Below are 24,679 nucleotides of genomic sequence, written 5' to 3' on the forward strand. Positions count from 1 at the left end.
GACCGCGTCTCTCCGCGAAAGGTCATAACACCTGTCTTTTCCTCCTTTTTAAGAATGTAAACAAGAAGCCTTTGTAAAAGCAAGAATTTTTGCAATATTCAGTTTCAAATTAATATTCATTATTGCAAAGTACAAATGGTAGTTTATAATTAATGCAGCAAGTCTGTTAATTCTTCTAACTTTTTTAATTTCAAGGTACATATCTACCACTTCAAGAAGTTTCATAAACAAATTAATTGTTCGAGTGTGAAAGTGACCGGACTTATTTCTAGCATATTTGAAATTTTTTTAAAGTAACTACAACTAAAATAATGAAATAAAAATTATTATTAGTATAAAATTTATTTTCTAAAAATATTATTCTTGTTATCTTTCTTGACACTGTCTTTATGTGGATATTACAATTTTTACCAATATCAAGTAATTAGCATTAATTATTGATCCTCGTCAATTATTAATAGTAGCTGATGATAATTATCATTTACTATAATATTTATTAGTACACTATAGATGTTCCTATATCAACAGGAAAATTTAACGATACTAAAATTCATAGTATGCATATAAATATGTAAAACATTCAGAGTATCTATAGTATTCGTCATAATATTTGATGGTTAAGACAAATATCTGTCGCGGTTTTATTTTTCTAATCTTATTCGTAAAAATATGAATTTACATATAGATTCGTAGTCTAATTATTAATTTCCATTTTACGAAAAGTGTAAGTGATAACGTGTTACGCGTATTCGAACGAAGTAATTAATATTTCCAGTATTGTATTCACACTTATTCAGTAATTAAGCCAATGATTAATAACGCGAACATGAAACATATATCGTGTCTTCAATATGATAGTGATTTAGTGATATAGGTACTGATTATAGTCCATCGCGTTAATGCGTTGTACGTCGAATCCGATTAACGCTTACGTTTTGTATCCAGCGAGAAGTTTGACAGTGTATCGCGCAAACTGAAATGTACCGAAGAAATATTGATATGCCCATCAGTTGTACGCTTTGATCTACAAAATAACGTGAAATGAAATTGCTAAAAGAGAGCTTTGATATGTGCGACGCGTACTGATCCATTGAATTAGCGTATTGAGCGACAACCTGAATCCGGTACAGGCGTAATTGATGCGAAGTATATTACAAAACATTGACGATACAACAACCAACTTTCTCAGAATATCTTCCCTACGTAATTATTCCAATCTGTTCTGCCAATAACTTCTATAAACAGTGAAAAGAGAGAGTTTCACGCTGTTTCTCTAATTTCTCTTATCGACAGTAAGTGAATTTATTACCCGTATTTGCAACAATTATTTCACATTTGAATGCAATGCTATTACAATGAATGTGTGTTTAGAGTAACAAAATGGGTCATAATTGTAAATTTTAATCTACATTTGGGGCTAATCGTCCGTGATAATCGACATTCATGGTAATAAGCGTGATCGCATATATCTCAATTAACAATTTTCCAGTGAACTTTTGCTGCGAACATCAGATCTACTATACACTACTATTTTATGGTACAGGCTATAGACTATATTTCTGTTATTTAGAAACAAAATTGCATTAAATCATTATTTATTATAGATATCACATCACCTGTAAATACAAACATAATTAACAATAATTATTTAATTTTTAATAAATTCAAATGAAAATTTCTTAGAGCCACCCCCATTCGATCTACTTCCTGTATATAGTTTTTTATGTACTTATATCATGATTTTTTCAAAAAATTGTAACCCTTATAATTCATGAAATCATAAAAATCAGTCAATTCTTCAATTAAACAAAACTATATCGAATTCAATTGAATCTAAAATTTATTTTTGTGCATTTTAAACCAAAATCTTTATATAATTTGGATGTTAAATTTTCGATCTCACGATGGCTCAAGAATAGAATCCTCAAGAAAGATAGACAGAAGGGTAATTTTCCGGCTGTCTCGAAAACTCGTCAGAAATATCGGATCATAAATCTTTGACCAGTACACATTGTTAAGTCAGCATTATTGTGGTCGACACGAGAGCGCGAGTTATTTCAACGCGACGGATCAATCAATATCCTGCCAGCAAGAGATCGTTCGCTTGATTTTAGGGGTTGAATGTCGCCTTGTGGCGTGTTGTATATTAATGACCGGTCTACGCCGCACACAGCGTCCATACAATGGAATCCCGCGAACAATGCTGTGCATCGATTCAGATGACTCAATCGCGGTAGCCTAATTTCTCAACAAAGTGAAACTAATGTGCATTGCAAAGCGCCAGGAACAAGCTCCGCTATATTTTTCGCTGTGAGAATATGGCGAACGCTATTTAGGATGACTGACAATGAATTATAAGGACGAGGTATCGTGTTAATCGCGAACAAGTTATTAATGTCGATGACTTGGAATTCGTAAGTTGTTCGTGGTTATTGCGAGTAGGAGTTGGGACTATCTGGGTCAGGGATGAATAATTATATATGCAAATGATATGTGAGATTGAAAAAAATGCGATTAGTTACTATTAATTCTCTTCAATCTGAATTCTTTCTCTCAAATGAAAAATAGTTTTAACATGTATAATGACTTTTTACGTGGGAGAACGTAGAAAATGAAACACTTGTTCGGAAACATAGCTCGAAGTGTAGTTTTTCAAATACATACTTACTGCATACACACATATTTCATAATATAAATGCATTTCACGAAGGGCGTGCGTTTTCGAATTCAGTGATAATCTACAAGCAATTCAAATTCACGCATGGAAAAAGATGTGAAATCGTGGTTGCAATTTGGAAACTGCATTTATGGCAGCGAGACACGTGGAATTTTTTGTGCCAAATGTCGAAAACGAATATAACTTCATTGAATGATTTTATCGGGAAATAAAATTGGTCCACAACTATAACCGAGTTGCAACGAGAAGAATTTTTCATTATTTTAATTAAACAATTTTTCCCCTAAGAATATAATAGATTTAACACATTATTCATTGCATAGAATCTGTAGCAATAAATTCAGGAGACTATATGCCGGCTGGTTTATTTCTTATATCATCGTTTCAATGGTATTGTGAAGGAAACCAGTTGAAAACCACCACGGTACATACTATCTACGGCGATCTTTACACCTGACTGTTTCTCACACTGCAATTTTCTTCGTTTAAACGACTTTCTCTATTATTTATGACGGAAACGATGATATTGTTAGCATGAGCTAGATTAATGTTACGGCCATTAAGATAGCAACTCGTTTTGTTCTAACAAAGTCAAAGGCAACCTGTCCAAAGTGTCTCCTCTGTTAACAATCTTATTATGTGTATGACAGTGTGATAAAAAGGAGCAATTCTGCGCTATTTTAACATGTAAATATGAGATTATTCCTCGTATAATTAACTCACAAATACAATAATGTAAAGAATTAATTTATATAGCGCTGTTTTTAAAAAGGAAAAAATATATACTTGTTTATCTATTTGGTAATGCGTATCAAATGATTTTATTTAATAATACTACGATTCTCTGAATTCTAAATACTGAATTCACATCATTGGTGAATGAATGAAACTTTCGGATCGCTAATACTAATAAATAAGTTCCCTTGCATAAAAATAACAAGTTTGCCGACAAAACAAATGCTACTAAAAAAGACAATAAAATTTTAAAATATCAAATAGTAAATTTGTGACAAATTACAAGTCAAATGACTGTTCCATTTGAAGTAAAATTATAAAGACTATGTATTTATGCGTTAAAAATCGATAATACTGAATTGAATTGAAAAGTTACAATCGATAACTTCTCGATTCAATACTTTGACCTGTTAAATTATCGTATAAGAGTACCCTGGTGATATATTTCATAGTACTAGATAACATTTTTGCACGTGTGAACAAAAATATTTAATGGACAGAAGCGTAATCGACCGTGCGTGGAAAGTATACCCATCACCAAAGTAGCAGCGAATGGATGAATGGTTGGAAAGCGCTGTGCAAAAACCGATCCAGTACATCCACACGCGTGAACAAGCCGAAGCGATCCCCTATTTGAAGTGTATCCCCTATCTATCCTATCTATATAGCCGTGAAGACCTTGGGTTTCCTGCACAGCTTTACGACGAGAATTCAGAAGCCTCTTTCGCCACGGTTAAAAAACGTTCTTGCCTGTGGATCTTCCCCCAGATTTTCCGCATCTCGAGCACGCGTAAAAATTTGTCGGTTATGGTAGAATACAAACCCCATGGCTGGCGCGTAACGCTTCGAGAGAAGTATCGGCGCACACCCTGTTTATTCGAGATGAAAGCGAAGACGAAAATGGGTACAGGGCGCTTTATAGGATAGCTTATTACCAAAGAAGATGGCACACACTCGGGAAAGTCTTGGAAATTTATAGCGACGATATAATGCGGGGACGCTCCCTAAAAGATGGTTTATCAGTGAGAATCTGCTAAGAGAAAAGTATTCGCGTTAGTGCAATAACGCTCTACTCGAAATTGGTTTATTCGCAGACTTTAAGACGCGATCGGAATGCTGCAACTCAGCAATTGTCCCCGTCCTCGCGAGATAAGATTGTTTCTTCACGCAATCCTGAACGAAGCTCTCTCATGAGATCAATAAGAACGAATTCCAGATCGAGCTCTTTTATAACCTGATACGTTATTAAAAAAATATGAGCAATGTATGATATTTGTTAATCTTACGATTATTCGTTGACAAGTGAGTGATATATATATATATGATGAATAGTATTAATAATAGTAATGATACTCGTATCTATTAATCACATTTTAATATACAAAATCTAGTATTAATCCCTCAATTCATAGAATAGGGTTACGCTAATGGCTCTGATGTAATAAAGATAGATTTTATTTGTTAAAGTTTAATTTGAACCTTGCATTTGATCTTCACTTTACGGATGCAAAATTCCTAAATAACTTCCAGATATATGTGTATGATACCAATAGAAGATTAAAAAATTATCTCCTGATAATACTTGCTATTTAGTTGTACGAGAAGAAAATAATCCTACTTCCAAAACTCTATTAGAATCGAATATGCTCGAAATGCATGGTAGCCTATTTCCAATAATGACGCAGGAATAATGTACCGTAGAATATAATAGCTCTAGGAGGAATAGTATGTTGTATGCTAATTTTCTATAAAGCGCATTAAAATTGGACACAAGAGACGTATATTAGCATGAGTAGAACAATGTTCTATGAAAAACAGCAAATGAATATCATTATACTAAATCGAATACACACATATATATTTGTATATATTTAATACACAATGAGTATTTTGTCTAAAACACATATATCGAATTTTGATTATAAGTAGGGCGAATCTTTTAAAATATAAGCTCGAAGCTTTTCTATTGTTCCTTTATTGGATAGCATAAAAATAAAAAATAGGACGATAAATCACAAACACCAAAATATTCAGAATGAAGGTACACGCGAATGATGATCATAAATCTATATTAGATTTTTATGATTTCAGTATTTTAACGTTTAAAAAATACTTTGCACATAGTTCCATTTGGTTTTACATTAGACAACAGAAACTAAAAGACTAAAAAGTAATTATCATAATCGAACTAATTTTTCAATTTCTCGCTTAATTTGCACAAAGTTTAGAATCTGCTATTCAAGCATAAAGTCATTAAGAGTTATTCAACCAATCGTTCCAACAGACAATATACGATGCTTGCACGTATTAAAAGTTGAAAAAGAATCCAGAGAAGAACAGCACCGTGAAACTGTTCGGAAGATACATTCGGTTGCATTTGTTGGCCCCAAATTAAATGAGCGTCGTTACGACGCCAGCGATTTTTTGGCAGCCGGCGCGAACAGATTTCCGGTCTGCGGGGAAGTTGCTCGAATAAAGTAGAAAGGCAAAAGAGGGAGAGAAAAAGGGACGATGAAAAAGGTGGAAGCTTCGCAGCCAGTCGCCTCCCCTTCTATTTCTTATTGTCAGGGGTAAGGGTAGCGACAGAGCCTCTGGATAACGGACGAAAGTTTCCTTGCTTCGCTCCGCCAAGGTTTCTCGCCTTTCCGAAAATTCGACGGTTTTATGGGGAGGGGGGCGGATAAATAATGCAGCGTGATATCGAGGGATAATCGCGCGTCGACGAGAGGAATCGAGCCAGCCCCCAGACACCAAAAGTGAGATATCCAGTGTAACAGTTCGTGTATCTCGGCTAGTAGAGCGAGAACTTTGTCGGGGGATCCCATGGTAGATAATACCAAACGCAAACTAAGTTGTTCCTAACGAGGAGATGATATTTCCCGGGTCATTTACACGTAATGGTTCTCCAATAAATCAAATGAAACGTACATTTCGTAACTCTGTTCAGCCGCTTTTACTGCTGCTCCAATTCGATCTTTGGCTAAAAATAATTTGAAGGTAATTCAGGGGTAGAGCAATTTTTAATGTTCACAGTAGTAGATAACAGATTCTAAAGTTTTATGGAGTTATCGTTTCCCCACTGGATCTTTTGATGTAAGCAGTTTAAATTTTTAATATTTAGGCTGATAGAAAAATGATTCTATGATTTTAAACGATTATAATTGTTTAATTTAACCTTTCGATACAAGTAGGTTGTACGTAACACATAAAAAGAATTTGAAATATTCAAGATGATAGAAAAAGTTTTCAAGATTTCAGAAGCATATATGGTAGTTTTCAGTGAGAGAAGTAATGATTTTTAAGCAACAGCAAATATTATAATATCAATCTACCTTATATTGTGAAAATAGAAAGTTGGTCGGTTGGGAATAGCAAGTAATCGAGTTTCGAATGCAATGGATGAATGAGAGGATCGAGTGCTTAAGATTAGGGTGAAAGAACCGTGTATGGTCACCAGAGGTTTCGGGTGAACGTGACTGAATGTTTCCTGAAAATGTCTGCCTAGCTGCCTGGATTGAATGAAAAAGACTGGCAGATAGAGAAAGAGAGAATGCGCGTGCGTTTTATGTAGATTTATCGTTAAATAGTAATTATTGAGAGAAATTAATTTTTAAATCGTATTGGAAGTGAAAGTTTTATGTCATTGGATTTTTTTAAACATTTTTCTGTATTTTTATCTCAATTTTTATATTTTTAATGATTTGAAATATTAGTAGAAACACATTGGATAGAAATAGAAGAATCTAAAATTTATTGTTCAATTTATATCGTGAAAACACTTAAAGATGTATTCGTCAACGAAAAAAAATTGTGTCACTCAATACTGGACGCGGAAGAAATATTCTAAAATACACATCGATCCACAGTCCGCAAATATCATTCTTAAATCGAAATGGAAAGAAGACATATCGAATATCGTTTGCTGTTATGAAAACAACCTTTCTTTTATATCAAAAAGATTGATTTTAAAACCGATGCTGATTAAATATTTTTCATTTCATCGTATTATAACTCTTTCAAGTCTTAAATCTCATTTATCACTGTATATTTCTTTTTATACGTTACTTTCATCGAGAGATTAAACGAAGTACGGTCAAACAAGGCTGCAGAAATTTATTTCGCAGCAAACGCTGAGAGATGTTTTCAGGCACATTGAAAAGCCCGTGTAATTATTACGTCTCACTGACCAACCGGCTCGTGGTGCAAATAAAAATACGCGTGTAAAACACGGAACAAATTATCCTAATTTACCGCTGGAAATAGCTGTACCATCAAACGTCTCTTTGTCGGTCCATGTTAAATATGTGTTCGAACGTGTTGCCATTACACGCATCGTTGACGAAAAAAAAAGAAAAATAGAACACACGAATAGATGCGCAACACTGGGTTATCCTGCGTCTCTAAAAGCCTGTATCCGCTTGGTCCTCGTTGTGTCACGTCACGTCGTGTCACGAATTTCAAAAACTGTATCCTTAATATTGCACTTTCGACTATCTTTTAACATTTGTCAATACATCTTTCTCAGCATTCACGATTTCATTCGTGAAAATCAACAAATTTAACAAAATTTGCGATACTGGTTGAATTCTGCGTTGAGCACGTTCACATAACACGAAAGAGGAAAAGAACGCAATCGCAGTGTACTCTTACAACAGTCGTATGTAACTTTGAGTAATCAAAGCTACGATTAATGCTACACAATGAAATTTTAAGAAATTCTAACAAAGTAATTTGTTTAATGATGGAAATCTTAACCCCCTTGTTTTTATATTCTATATATTTTCTATAATATTGTATGTTAAGTTATCATTTGACGGCAAATTATCTTTGTGATGAAATACTGCTTCACGTTGTTTCACGTGATTAACTCTCAAGTAGTGCGATGCGGATCAAATCGCTGATGTATTATATTTTCTTCTACACGATGCACACTCCTCCAACCAGAATATTCCACTTTTCATTAATTTTCTTATCGTTCTATATTTTATTATATCTTTGTTATTCTACAGTGCAAGGACAATTATAATTAGCTAAGCATTTTATCAATTAATTTTTTATTTATTACATATACGTCAACAATTTGACCACTATAACGACCGATTAAAGGTTATCACGTGAAACGATGCAAAGCAGCGATTTATAATATCGCATGTACGTATATTTCAGAAGCGACACAACTGAAATTTTTAAGCAAAGTGGAAAACTATTTAAAAGCTTGGAACAAAAAATTATTTACTGAACACATAATATTGGGAAAAAGAATAGGCTTTAGGAAACAATGGTCAAATAATATTTTTGTACTTTTTCATTCTTAACCCGTAAAGTTTCCCTATTACAATCTCTATATTCTTCTAACACAAGATCACTGAATTATTTTGGGCTGTGACACTTATGAAATATATGTGCGATATACGAAAAGGAAAAAAGAAGATTGACTTGATGTCTTCATCACCGCCCACATCGAACGATCGCATTCCATGCACGTCAATCTCTGCATGCCGATGATCACACGTGCCTCACACAAGAACCATTGAATTCCAACAATTCTTTAATCATGGACGATTTATAATCGAATGCTTGTCGTAGTTCATCACTGACCTTCCACGAAGGCTGGACAGACTGCGAGGAATTGCGCGACGATGTAAATCGTTGACACGAGAATGCGGTTCAGCAACATCCATCTAGGAGTTGGCGTGACGCCGCGACGAAGAAGAACGATTCGCGCCGGAATCTCGGTGCAGACTGGCACACGAGGGGGCTACACGGTTCGCCACCGACGAGACTGAAACGAGAGGGTGAAAACGGGGATGGCGATAGCTGGAGGGAGAAAGATATATATATATATATAGAGAGAGAGGGAGAGAGAGATAAAGGCATCCTTTCTCGATTGCCGTAAGCTTTAGGGTTGGTTCGCATGCGCCCGTCGGGGCTCACGTGCCCTCCGCCATCGCGAACCGTAGGACCCGCCTTCCTCATACGAAAGACACGTTCCCAGGATAGCGAGAAACACACGTAGACATAGGTTCTGCCACTGCTCTAAGGAATCCAACCGCGAAAGTTCCCCTTAGGACTGATAGACGGTCGAAAGCTTGGCCTCTTTCTACCAAGACTAGACGCACGGTTCTCCATGTGCGGTTTGCCTTCACGACAGCCGAGTTTAACTTGATCGATGAGATTTCTTTTTCCATTTTTTTCTTTTTTTTTATTGGTCGATTGATAATTCAACACGTGTGAAGGGTATTAATATGTTGACGAGGAAAGATGTGTTAACATGACATTCGAATTTCTTGAACATAATAATTTCTTTACTTAATCAGCTACCGCCTATTTTCTTACGTGTTGTTTCATTTTGATTCGAGATAAATTTTGTTTATATTCACGCGTGTTTATTAATTTTTCATTCTATGATTGTATAGCTTCTACTTAACGGACGACCTAATTCTCAATACAGGTTTTCATATCCATCAGACAGTTTTATGTACAGCAACAATGATGAAGTTAAGTGTTCAAAAGGAGAATTATTTGACGGATGTGCGAAGCTTAAGGAAATTTTCTTCTTTACGTCTACATTCTGCCAACACCGTGCACGATGTGCGTGGTTCAGATAATTAATTTTATCGACGTTTGAAAAAAGTCAGGGTTCACATTTCTGGACAAGCTATCCGATTTATATGGAATAAAAATAGCTTGAAATCACTTCTTGTTCGATCGATGAAAAGGATTATCTACTTTTCTCTGTCAGATGGTTAGATTACGTTCGTGATTCAGATTCGCAGCACCGGGCAAACATATACGTGCAGAGGGTGCTTTAACAGACTGCCGATCAATCAGTCGATATTCCTACTCATTGGTTTCCTTCGTTGAAGATCAGGCAATATCGGTCACAGAATATTTGGCTAGAGAAATTATTCTTTTGTTACTCTGATTAGATATAGGATAAATTTTATAGAAACGGACATAGTCGACCAGCAGTGGGAAATCTAAGGCAACAAAATATATGTAGATGTAATTAAAACTCTAACTGAAAGGGACATGCGTTGCAATATCAGGTACGCTACAATAAAATCATGAACGACAAATATAGAAGATATAAATATATAAGGACGGGGAGAGCATCTAGAGAGGGAGGGAAGCGAAGACAGCCAAGAATTAATCGCAAGAATAAGGTGTGGAAAAGCGAAAGAGGAAAGCTGGTACTAGCTGGAGGACAAAAACAAGAAATGCGTTCTTTATAAGATAGAAATAGGGGCATAAAAAAGTTATTAAAGGGATTGCTATAGGATAGAGCCTAGCGTATTGAGTAAGGAGGGAAGCAGGAAGAATGAGGCAGTAGTAAATTGATTAAGACCTATATATAAAAAGCGTAAAAGTACAAGCAATAATCTAAGCCAAATGTAAGCTTGTGATGACACATATAAGAATAGGCTTAATTCTGTGAGCTTCGTGTCAAAATATCAAGTAGGCATCTACGGTCTAACAATAAGATTTTATTAGGCAAAAGGAATTTTAATTCAGTAAATCTATTAATACATAACATTCTACTCTTTACAGCCCACTTTTGCTATGTACGATGTTAAAAGCAAGACCATTATCATTTCCTTCTGTATTCTTTAATATCTTTTCAACACTTTCCTTAAAGCTTTTAAAGAATTTTGCATATATGGCGCTTTCATATTATCCTTAGCCATGGAATACAATAGTAGACATTGTACTGAAATGCATACGGAACATCTTACAGTTTAAAAATTCAAGTGAATGTTAAAATGTACAAAGCATAATTAACTATTCAATGCTGTTTTATTGAATCACTTTTGTTATACAATAACTATACTGATCTAATAAAATTTATAACTACTTACAGATAATTTATATTAAGTATTAACATGTCTATATATCTAGTATCAGTACATATAGTATTTAATAAATAGGTGCTGCAGAATAAATGACTGTAGTAAACCTACTACAAAAGCTGCTAGAACTTATATAAGCAATTTTATACAAATGGAAATTTTTAATTTTCCTCTATTCACCATTATACATACCTATATGAAACATAACTAAATGTACTAACGAAAGAGAAACTATCAACGAAATATACCAACCCGTATAAAATATGTAAATGTATTCAACTCTCTAACTGTGCAACCGCTGTATCTACCAAATATTTACTAACTCGTTGAATACTGTATCAAATCGTAGATGCAACCTCGCATTCAATCTTCATTTACAGAACACTCGTTCTACTGCGAACAATCAAAAGTCGCTTCGTCTATAAAAAATACGATTTCCATCGGCGTTAAAGTAAAAAGGCGACGTTGTGCGACTGTTCGCTTCGAAATGGTACAAGAACCACCCTTAAACTTGCTGCTGGCGAGTTCCGTTTGCGAAGGGGTGCACAGTATGGCGTGAAAGTCATCCGAAAAAGGTTTCAGGAAGAGTTTAAGCGATTCGCGTCTTTCAGGAACGTGGCATGCGAAGTAGTGCAAGTCATAAACCCAGCCCACCACCAGCAATAGTATTCGTAACAGACATTATAGCACCTACATCGCACTATTTCGAAGGATGACTTTAAGTGCGGGTATACCGAAAGTTTCGCGGGGATGCTATCGTAAACCAGTAAGAGATGACTTGAAGATGACGGCAGCGGAAACGAAACGTGTTGCCAACTCCTCTACCGACCTTTCTTTGCCTCCGCTGTTTCTTCGCTTAACCCCTTGCTGTGTTTCTTCCCCCTCCCTCCCTCCATGTTTAGCGTTTTTATTGGCGAACTAAAATCAAGGAGATTTCCACCACATATATCCACCCATTTACACTTTACACGATCTGATATTCACGCGTGGAACTAAGCCCCGTTCAGATTAATCTAGTTACTCGAATTTAAGGGATTCGACTAATGTAAACGAGGGTAGAAACTTGACAAAATAGCTTAAATCAATTAAATAACAAGTTCACACTAGTAAAGTGATTTCAAGTTACTTGAATTCAGGTAACTTGATTAAGTTAAACGAGATTTTAATATATATGATTGATAGGTGAGAAGATTTCGTATCATGCAATGTTATTGTTCTTCGTGTCTTTGCGTGGTTCTATGTTAATGGGTGAATAATGAAACCTCTTGATAAGGAATAATTAGACTGTGGATGTGTGTGCAAATTTTTATTTTTTACAGTATTAAATTTTTATTTTTTAATTTCTCAATTTGACTAATTGAACTTTTGTTCTGATACAATTCAATAAAACATAATAATACCAATAATAAAAAATATGCAATATTTGCGAATATGTATATACGAATACTTAAAAATTACTTGTGTATTAAAAGTTATACAAGTTATTATACGTATCTCATATATGTTCATACATGTAGTATATGTGAAATAGAGATCTTCGTTTTATACACAATTATTTTTGTATATGTTTAGAGTTCAAATACATTTTTCATAATATTGCTTGTTATGTATTTTTCGTCGTTTTTAAAGGTATAATGAAATTCCAAAAGACTGAGACTCAGAGATGAATAAGAGTTGTCAAAGTTCGTAAAGTATAACAAAAATTGTATACATACTGTTGCACGTATCGCTACATCAAATCGCATTGTATGTGTTCAAGCAACACGTAAAAATGTTTATTCTCTTTTTGTATAATAGAAAGCAATGTATCCTATTTATAACACAATATAGTCCAATATAACGCCTCAGCATTCATGAAGTTTTAATGACGAATAAGTAACGCGAAAGTTAAGCAAGTTCTGTCCTTTAAGTTGTCATATACAGTTAAATGCAGCTTAATATATTTAAATAGGTTCTAGTTTTCAATACTAAAGTTAACTTTGTTCTCGTCATACTATGAAAGCTAATATGCTAGTTAAGAACTTTCTAGTGGAAATTCGTAAATTCAACAAAATACAAAAACAATACGGTCGTGTATTTGAAAAGTAGGGAACATTATTATGTATCATACGATATTTCGAGCGCATTAGATACAATCGAATCAAGTTAGCATCCCTTGTTTTAATTAGAATTTAATTTTCACTGGGCCCTGCTCCATAATTACATATGGGCGAAAGCATCAAAAGTGAAATATGTAGAAATTGTTAATTACGGAAATGACGGGTTACATTCATGTCATAAAGTCTAGCCATATTTCTGCCTTTCGCAGATGTTAATGCGAAACTTTGGCAAGCAATTTACCAACCTACGTATGTAATTGTTGTAATGGTACTGAAAATAATTAGTTACTGCGATGTCGATAATTTGTTGGACATTGATGACAGCAGTAAATATTGTTATAATGGTTTATCAAGTTTAAACAAACATGTAACGATATTTCTATTAAATATTCAGTAAGATTATGAGCTTATTTGTTACAAATTGAAATAATTTCGAATACAATTGTTTTAAATACAATTACAAATTCAAAGTTATTTCTGCTAAAGATACTTTCATATGGTTTGTAATCAAAAGATAAAATAATTATAAATAAAAAGTGTCAGAAAGAAACTATACCCAACACTTCTGTAACTTCATTAAAATTTCTTAATAGACATTTAAACTTTGTACGTAATTTCATATCCAACTGTCGCATAAAGTAGTGGAGAAATAAATTACTATATTCGAAACTTTAACTTCTCTTTAATCAAGAATTTAATTCTGCGCTATTGTAACTTTTCATTTCTGAAACTTTTAATTTGGATGTCAATACTTTTTCTAAATTATTTTCTATGTGCTAAGACAATTTTAACTTCAAATAAAATTCCACAGGTTCGAGCAGACGACAGTAGATATTTTATTCAAAACATCCAATTGTTACTTGGTTTTGAAATTCATCAAGGTATTTGTGACAAGGTATTTGTGTAACAGTATCCGGTAGCTTTTTGCATCTTTAATGATACTAATAAATAGAATATATTTCTTTCATGAAAGTTTATTTGCCGCCAAAGGAACTATTATAAAACGTAAATATGTTTTTTCTTCTTCAACCATACTTCTTCAACCATAAAGTGTATTTCTAATAGAAGTGTTAGTACACTTCTATTGTTTCAATCATTTTCAATTTTAGAACAAAGAATATCTCTTAATAGAAACAAGTAATTTTCATCTTTTAATAAGAGGTTTCTAACAAGAAAATCTCACTTTTCCAGAAATGAGATCTTATCCTTTTTATAAAAGATATATTCACATACGGCAATAAAAATTTGCAAATTTTTAAAAATTGCCATAAGAAATTGTATGAAGTTACTATTTCCTTATTTAAACATCATACTAGAAAATATCGATTTGAAGAAGCTTAGCAATGGTCATTTATTTCACTTTCCTCGAGAGAAGGGTTCGAAATTTAACGAGTACGCGAATGTTAATGCTCCTTTCGGCTGTGATTGCCAGGAAATTCCTGGTGAAGACGCGAACAGAACCGACTGGAATTCATAGCACCGTTCTAATGTCGTAATAGAAGCGCGCAAGATAACGTTTCGTATTCGGAGAGTAAAGAAAAAAAAGTGGTCCTTCTCAAGGAAACCGTTATCTTAGCTGCGGCCATTTTGAGATCTACTGGTGGATCTGAATTCAGCGCGCTTCTTCAGAATTTCAGATAGAAAGGCGTCATACATTAAACATCTCCCCCTCCCCCTCCCCCTACCAATGAGAAAACCCACACATTGCGCGCGTTTCCTAAGAGAATTAGCTTTCAACGCTGATCAAATAAAATCTTAATGAATTCTATCGTGACCACCATTCTGATTGTTTTGCATTATTTTCCGTGAAATTTCAAATAGAATTTCAAAAGAAGATTAAGTAGCCAAAGCAAGTCATTTTAATTCGATTAACAGAGGGATCTTAGTGATTTTAAGAAATTTTACTTCCTTGTTTTGACGTTTTCATTTCATAATACTTGTTCACAAATTGATTTTTAGAGCCTCATTTACTGTGAATAATAAAGTAATACGAAGATTAATGATAGTAATGAATAAGATTCGTGGATATAACCTTATCTCAGGGAGAGGATTATAATTGATTACACTTTCCATTTAAAACCTGGGATCTAATATTTGCTGTAAATAAGACATTTGATGTTAATATAATGGATACATATATATGTGGTAATAAAGTAAAATAAAGACATGTGAAACGAAGTGTTAGAAAAATAAAATGATTTTAAAAAACTAGAGGTAGATATGATGTAACTTTAAATCGCACAATGTTATGTTTAACTGGTGATTAGAGATATTACATATTGTATTTAATATTTATTAATACTCCTTGCAATGAATATTGAAATTTAACAGTTTCTTTTACAATGAAATGAAACATTTCAGTGCTATCCCACTTGGAAATCAATTGAAATATAATAATCCCCTTTTGTAAAATTTAGTTCAGAGAAATTTCACAGATTAAAATTACAACGCGAAAACATGTGATATTAATCCAAATAATTAAATATAATCTGAAATTAAAATTGCTTCTCGCTGTCTAAAAAAATGTTGCACAATCGCCTGTGCCAATTAATTTTAACTTGTGCTTTTATTTCTCCTGCGCGAACTGAAAACATATATCGGTACAGAAACAAATAAATATACACATACAAACAAAAATAAAAATAATCAACGAATAAAATCTACAACTCGAAAGAAACAAAGGAAAGAAACATGTCTAATTGGCGAAAACCGTACGAAACAATTTTTTACAAATTTTTCTACAAATTTTCAATAAAAACTACAATGCCATTTTAGCTTTATTATTCAATTTCTCTTCTCTTGTAATAATTAAAAAAGGCAGTCAAAATTGAAAATCGGTCGACGTTTTCATATCGAGTTTTTCTTTCCATGGACTAATGGAATTTTTGGAAGAATAAAACTTCTTTGCGAATGAGGAGTTCTTTCTTTAAAACAATCTCGGACACAGCCAGTTAACCACGTCGATAAAGGGCAGTCCGATGCGAAATGAAGTTTGCAGCGAGCATATTGTATGTATATCGGGACGATATATCTGGCATTTGCAAACATTACGGAAATATACGTAGTATGGTCCATCGATTGATCTTGTATGCTTTACGTAATCATTCCCTGGTTCAGAGGTTACAAGATACCAATGTCTAATAGGAAATCGTTTTATTGCGCATTCACGTGAAATATTGACAGAACTGCACGTGTACTATGCGTTCCATGCTCTTAAGTGTACACCAGGGAAATAATTTATTGCCACGTTAGACATTGTACTGTCAATGCGTATCTCTTGTAGCGCAATCGGATCGCCATTGCGTCAGCTTCGAGTATCTCCTGTATTATAGCGCTGCACACGATACTTCCGGGATCGATTGTACATTTACGATCAAGTTTCAAATAAATAAATATTCATAAGTACAAGAATTATGATTTATTAGTTGGTAAATTTTGTCGTTCCTTCGGTTTATGGGTATCACTGCTGTTTAACATCGTGTGGAAAATTTTTTATTCGAGTTCTCAATTCATGTTTGATTTTTATTATCTGATATTTTATTATCCTGTCTGAAGCATGTAGCATGAATATAGTACAAATTTGAATACCAATCACTATTCATTACTAAAAGTTTGACAATAAGCACGTTCGTGAATGGATTAAAGTATATCTTTTACGAATACCAGAAAGTAAGTTCCGTTATTGTAGAAAATTTGTAGCTGGGTCGTTTGATATCAAATTGATCACTTTTCGACATCGACATTAGAAACTTCTTTTAAAATAGAAGTTTAAAAAGGAATTTATAGATCATTATTCTGCGTTCCGAACTTGTTTGACAAAAATCATGAATATCAACATAATTTGGAACAGGTAAATATTTATCAGCTTGGTCGAACTTACGTGAGTCAAAGAATATTTTTATTGTAAACGTTTCGATATGAATATTTACAAGCTTTGAGAATTGTGAAAATAAATTGCGCGGTAATAACTATTTCATATAAACATTAATACACTGTATCATGATTAAATCTAGAAACTTTCAAAGCATGCGCGGTCGCGATATTAGAATCGTCGATAATTTCCATTAACGATAATTAAAATTTCTCTGTCGTTATACAGACTTGAAACACACGCAATCGTGAATCGTTAACTACGAAACTAACATAAATTAATACGGGCGTAAAACGATTTTACATAAAATTCTGTAATCCCAAGCGTAAAATTCCGTCGTGTATTTTCGAAACGTGCTTCGAATTTTCAAACGTTTCATATCAAGGTTTTGGGAATTTTCTCTTATAATAAACAGAAAACGCTGCAAAATATATTGTAGCATATTTCTAATTTATATAAAGTAACTAATTCACGAATTTCCGTAACGTATCCTTTCTCTAATTTCACTTGTTATAACGAAAAAGAATCGGATAGTATATTTTAACATTGTTTATTCGACCAATCGCGGGGAGACGTAATCGCAAGGAGAGACGTCAACGGGGGTCGTAAATCCCCGTTACGATTATAACAATCGACACCACGAATTGATCGATCCCCTGATTTCCGTTGAGATAATAGGGGTGATTGAGGTTGTATAACCCTGGGATTCACAGAATTATAAATTATATATTTCCAGCACTTAGATTACACTGACGTAGAGAAATAAGTAATTAACAACTTGTCGCACGAAGCTAAGATAGATATGTGCGTTAGAGCAGGGCTCTTATAATTGGATTCAATGTATTAGTGGACGTAGCACTATGAGATATTTAAGAGACGAAGTGTATGCTCGACAATACCGAGACCGACTCTCGCGTTATGATTAGACTGCCCCGTTGGGCATTAGCGTATACTTAGTAGTTGACTTTTCCAACGATGTAGAAGAAGTGAAGTTGAGTGACGATGCTGTGTCCGAGGAAAGCTAAGGATGGGTGTGTCTAGCGCACGGGACCATCGGATTTGTTGGTGCCGATGTTATTTAGGAGAGTGAGGGAATAGGCTTCGTTTTTAATTGGTTAAACGAAGGGTCTTAACTGCCCTCGAGAGAAAGTGGTTAGTGGGAGGAAAGTTGCAGCGTGCGTGAGAAAAACCAACTTTCCCTTGTCCAGCCGTGGTAGACAATAGTGTTTAGAAATTCCTCAGAACCAGATGTTTGTTTTGTTTAAAGGACCTTTGCAGGCAAGTGACTCGGGTTTATGACGGGTGCTTAAGGATATTGAGGGTACGCCGTACGGAAAAGCGGACATCTGGTGTCCGTCTGGCCCGCGGTGTGTGACCTGGGCCAGGCAGAGAGGCCCGGCGTAACATCCTCCCCCCGTTGAGAGGGTACCGATCAAAATTTCATTAAAGGTGGAGTTGATTGGAGCAGCCGCCCGACTCCTTGTTGATTGCTGATTGTCCTCATTCTGCTTGATCGGGTTGGCTCGTTGGTAGGACGAGCTGTGTGGCACGTCGTTCCAAGATGCTCGTTGCCGTATGACTTGTGGTAGTCTGGATGAGGCCGTTGTCGCCAGGGTGCCTTCGAAGATACGGTCGAAAGTCCGGTGCGTTGAGGATATGTTGTCTTCCTTGCGTTCTGGATCGCCGTGGTCATCTGCATTGCCTGGCGCTTTTCTATTGTGGTTCGCGAACCAGGAAGTGTCGTGAAACAGCTCGGCCCCTGAAGTATCGTGAGACACCTCGTCCCAGGAGGTGTCGTTGTACAACTCGCCGATTTCACAAAGGCACGTGAAATCCGTGGGTGGTTGCACAATGAAGACGTGAAGGAGGTCTACGGTGGATTGGGGGACAGGGCTCCCCCCGCTGATACATTCGTATCGCGCCTTCTTGATGATGCTTGGTGGTTGGACCGGCGTGGTCCAGTTTACTGCGAAAGACAGAATTGGAGACATCTTACCTTCCGTTTGGTTAGGTTTGGATCTGGAGCGGGAAGATTTTGCATCTCGGTCCAAGATGCTCGGCTCCGTATGAGTCATTGCCGTCCGTAGGTGTCGTAGCTGCCAGGGAAAATGGATGGCCAGGCCTAAGGGTTGTTGCGTTGAGAGCAAGTGGTCCACCTTGTAGGCTGCACTGACATCGACGAGTGTGGTGTTTTGTTTCAGCCCATTCATCGGTGTGCTCCATTTCGGCGATAATGTAGTAGGAGACGGCATGTCGGCTGGTAAGGTTTCATCCGTCTGTTGATCCAGAGACTCTTGAGCGGCTGTCTGATTCAACGCGTCTGATGGCGTGGAATCAGATTGTTGCGATGTTGATGATGTGAGCGAGGTTGTCGTTGTGTCTCGGGTGGGTGACACGTTGTGAGTGTCACGCGATGAGGTCCGCATGTCATGCGACAAGATCGGCGTCCGAGTCGATGCGATATTCTCCGTCGGCTCGGGTTTCACGCATGAATCGCGTGTTTTTGTTGTCGACGGGGTTGTTGCTGATATTTGTTCAAAGAGACCTAGGAACCGCACGTCAAGCTCCCGATGCTCTTGCGATAACGAAGTTAAACCCTCAGCTTCCCCCTCATCTAACCCATCTAGCTCGTCTTGAACCGCGAGTATCGTCCTCCAAATTTCATCGAACGAGTTGCGGCAAGATATTAGGAAGAGTTTGTTTGCCTTCCCAGACGCTTCGTATTCATCGAGTTCGCGCCTTATGGTTGCAAGTCGACGGGCTACGGCGCCTCGTCTCCGCCGTAACGTGCTGATTAGTTCAGCTTGGGCCATATTTGATTTTAATAACCGGAACGATCTTGCTTGATCAAATGGACGTTGATCTGGGACTCGGTTGATGATCGTTACGATGCGGCGTTGGCTCGTGTAGATGCTGAGCGACGGAGGTGCTCCTCTCCGATGGCTGTTCCCTTGATCAGCTGACTAAGTGGTTGGAACTTGGATTTCACGCGACACTGTATAGTCACTGGTCAGTGCACTTTTTGGGCGACACGAAATCCGGCTCGAAGGACCATGTTTATTCGACCAATCGCGGGGAGACGTAATCGCAAGGAGAGACGTCAACGGGGGTCGTAAATCCCCGTTACGATTATAACAATCGACACCACGAATTGATCGATCCCCTGATTTCCGTTGAGATAATAGGGGTGATTGAGGTTGTATAACCCTGGGATTCACAGAATTATAAATTATATATTTCCAGCACTTAGATTACACTGACGTAGAGAAATAAGTAATTAACAACTTGTCGCACGAAGCTAAGATAGATATGTGCGTTAGAGCAGGGCTTTTATAATTGGATTCAATGTATTAGTGGACGTAGCACTATGAGATATTTAAGAGACGAAGTGTATGCTCGACAATACCGAGACCGACTCTCGCGTTATGATTAGACTGCCCCGTTGGGCATTAGCGTATACTTAGTAGTTGACTTTTCCAACGATGTAGAAGAAGTGAAGTTGAGTGACGATGCTGTGTCCGAGGAAAGCTAAGGATGGGTGTGTCTAGCGCACGGGACCATCGGATTTGTTGGTGCCGATGTTATTTAGGAGAGTGAGGGAATAGGCTTCGTTTTTAATTGGTTAAACGAAGGGTCTTAACTGCCCTCGAGAGAAAGTGGTTAGTGGGAGGAAAGTTGCAGCGTGCGTGAGAAAAACCAACTTTCCCTTGTCCAGCCGTGGTAGACAATAGTGTTTAGAAATTCCTCAGAACCAGATGTTTGTTTTGTTTAAAGGACCTTTGCAGGCAAGTGACTCGGGTTTATGACGGGTGCTTAAGGATATTGAGGGTACGCCGTACGGAAAAGCGGACATCTGGTGTCCGTCTGGCCCGCGGTGTGTGACCTGGGCCAGGCAGAGAGGCCCGGCGTAACAAACATATTTGTAATTAGGGAATTAATTTATATAAGAATTACGAAAATCGAAAAGTAAGAATCAAGTCGTTCCATTTTTTTTTAGAAACATTCGTTTAAGTTCCGAAATGAAGGATCGATCTTTAACGGTATGCTAAATATCATCGGACTGTTTCGAGCTATCTCCGAGTTTCTTTAACATGCATATATTCAACGGCGAAGAGTATAAAAGGAAATTAAAACATTCTTTGATCCGTCGGTCGCTAGAAGATGAAAATCGGTCAAACTTTTATGATCTCGCATTAATGAACAAAGTTCAACTGCAGATTAATCTTAGCAGTAATGAAAGTACAGCTGGCTAGCTAACTTCCGGAATAGCTGAACGAGAAGTGTAACTTTCCGCGCGATCCGCAAGAGCAGAAGAATTTTTATGTTTCACCGACGTTCCTCGGCTAATTGACCCTTTACTGTCAGATATCGGTCAAAACGAGATTCAGTTTCGAATTAACCTTTTAACATGTAACCAAATTAAAGGGATGTTCCGTATAAACTACCCAAAACAATTAGAGGATCATATATTTCTATCAAACAGCTGTTGTTTGTCGTATAATTTCGTTAAATTAACAAAATTTTTTACGTATCTTTTTCATATTTACGATATATATTTTGTAAAATATTTATATTATCCATTGAGGTCTCTTCTACTCTAGTCGAATATTATTATTGATACATATTATATGTACAATTATATGTACAATTGATTTAACAAAATTGCATAAAAAATATTATGTCCGCACAGCAATCATATAAGGGAGTAAATAGAAATAAATTCAACGAGCCGTTTAAAGCGATTCCAAAACAACCCAATTTAATATTCGAGCAAATTCTTTGATCCATTTGGTGCTGCACTTACGTGTGTACATTCGTTGTATACTCGGCAAAGACTAATCAAAAGCGACCGCAGCACCGGAAAAGTTAAATATTTAATGTTTCCAAACCACTTTGTGCTACATATTTCAAGGCTACAAATTCACACGAATGCAGAAGCTATTAAACTGTTTCAACGTTTTACCTGTACGCGTCTGCCACTTATTTTCTAGTAATTAAATAACGGTACATTTGTATTCGTAACATTCAAGATAATAATCATTCAGCTTTCTGAGCTACGTTGTTGACTTACTTTAAAAACAGTTAGTTTACTATAATATCCTCTTCCATCTCTATTTAATGCTCTTAAAAGATGAACGTTACTTTATATGAGATTACGAGGTAGTTCTTAACTGGTGGCACAATTCCGTACTGTGCTAACTGGAAAATGAGGCATTAAACGGAAAAATTTTGTTTTGCATTTTATTTGCATTTTATGTTACATTTGTTTTACTTATTCTCGCATGTATAATAATTGCCTGTTGGTGTTTACTCATACATATTCAATACGTAGGCAAGTTTAAGTATATTTGATAAATTTTCGAATTCGATTTTCTCAAAAACAGAGTCATTTTAAAAAACTTTATTCCATATTTTCGATGTATTTTTTCACGTAAAATCACTCCGTACTCAATCGTACTTACGAACTACCCTGTATACGTGTATGAAAATATTAGAATACAATTAGTAAATAGTGAACAGTTTTCTTTACTGCATTTCTCTCCTGAAAAACAATATATAGAATTCGTTCACTTGTTCCACTAAACAAATACTTTACAACTAATTATCCTAAAACCAGTCACAAGTGTTCACCAAGTCGAAATACAATAATCACCGTTCAAGGTGATCCCCACAGTTCCTTATTCCTTTGACTCGTCCCGCGAAAAAATGAAAGCGAAATGGCAGCCACCGGGAGACGCCGAAACTTTGAGAAAACATTCATTCTGGCAAGAACTGGAAGCTCATTTCCTGGTGGCGAGGTGCGCGGCGAAAGATGAGTAATTCGATTTTCGCTAAGTGGCAACCGAAAGCTCGGTCCCGTTGGGCTCGGAGTAAGTCAAAGTCGGAGAAAAGCGTAATCCTGGTCGTTTTATTCATACCAATTCTCCAGCCTCTCTCCCACTCTCTTTGCTCTTTATCTTTGTGCTCACCGCACTTTACACGCTCTAATGTGGCCCAGCGAGACGTTAAAGAGCGGCACAAACGAGAAAACTTAGCAACTTCGTTAGTAACTGTGGCGTTGTTTAACCTCTCACATGCAACGCGTCGCGAAGAAAACGCTGTTCGAAACCGCGTTGCTGAATCCAGCCAGCCATCTTAACTGGCGTCACGAGAACGTTACGGTGGCGAACATTATGTCGCGGCGTAATGCGAGCCGCGGGATACCTACACGACGATGTCGAGTTGTTACACGCCGTCGATGGTTCTGATTACATCGTAAAACTTGTCTCGTAAGAGCGCATTGATCATGAATCGCTCGTTCGTTCCTTGGGACATACATACAGCATGAAGTAGAATTTCCTGTAAGGGTCAGGCATACATATGCATTAAAAATTGTTGATAGCTCGGTACAAAATACTAGCTTGTAGAATTATTTAAATGACTCTTCTTTTATTAATCGAATCCTATTATCGATGATAGACGTCCATTAATTTTAGGATCCTTCCATGATTAAATTTGTTAGTTCGAACCTTCTCTTTAAATGTGTAGTGGAAAATGAGTCAACGGAAGATTCGAATCGGGAGAGACTCATATTGTTGTGGCTTGGAGTGCCAACGTTGTTTTGGTTTGCTAGATTCAAAGGTAAACGAACTCCGGACAAAATATTATCGCCGTTATTTGTAATCGTCAACCGGAGTTACATTAGAACTTTTTATAATACCACCAGTCGATATAAATAGAGAAACGTGCTCTCTAGGACAATCAAGTTTAGCGAGTCATGAAGTCGAATAGCGAGCGCAGAGTTGAACAGTAACATTGAGCGACCAGCATACACCATCTCTGTGCTCGTATTTGAAGTGATTTTAATATATACTAACTATTACAATTTTATTTCTTTAATAAACCAACACGTATAATAATCCACCTCAGATATGTGGAATTTGTGCACACTGTGAAATGTCTAACTTGTAAATGGCTGAGCTTGTAAATTGAACAAATTATTTTCTATTATAATACAGTTTCGCGAAATAGTGCATAATCGATACAATGTTTATGAAAACCAAATTCTCGGTCTTACACATTTCACTTTCGTATCTGTTAGAAACGTAGTATAGTTAAAACTACTTTATTTCATATTTCATCATATTCATTCATACGTAATTCTTTCTAGACGATTGTATTCAAAATAAGGCAGATCATTATGAAATATATAAACTGAAACTATTCAAAATACATATATCGACGACATTAATTATTGCGAAATTGGCAACGGAAGAAAGCCACGCGACCGACTAAACAAACGATGACAATTACCAACTTTGCTCTACTTATTCGAAAAACAAACGTCACCTCTATTACCTTCTCTGGCAACTTTCACACGCTTGTAAAACCTCGTAGATCTATGTACTCCACATGCACCGTAGTTAACAAACTATTTCTCAGGTCTGATTGAATAAAACGTTTCTGA

At 36.1% G+C, this 24,679-nt stretch overlaps 1 protein-coding gene across 6 annotated transcripts in view; it reads right to left on the minus strand.

The window, feature by feature from the left end:
• The window catches only part of LOC117204830 (neurotrimin-like), a 302,498-nt gene that overhangs the window by 126,809 nt on the left and 151,010 nt on the right, over window positions 1-24,679 (minus strand). For 2 of the 6 annotated variants that reach the window (XM_033442605.1, XM_033442606.1), the window contains exon 1: window positions 9,011-9,173. The exons of 1 other annotated variant lie outside the window; for it this stretch is intronic. In XM_033442605.1, coding sequence (XP_033298496.1) covers window positions 9,011-9,089 — 79 coding nt within the window. In that variant the 5' untranslated portion in view covers window positions 9,090-9,173. Of the gene's footprint in view, window positions 1-9,010; window positions 9,174-24,679 lie in introns of those variants that run through there. 3 more of the 6 variants (XM_033442601.1, XM_033442607.1, XM_033442603.1) reach the window with 2 other exon arrangements.

This window comes from Bombus bifarius, unplaced genomic scaffold (genome assembly GCF_011952205.1).
Source record: "Bombus bifarius isolate JDL3187 unplaced genomic scaffold, Bbif_JDL3187 scf7180000007984, whole genome shotgun sequence".
Lineage (NCBI taxonomy): Eukaryota > Metazoa > Arthropoda > Insecta > Hymenoptera > Apidae > Bombus > Bombus bifarius.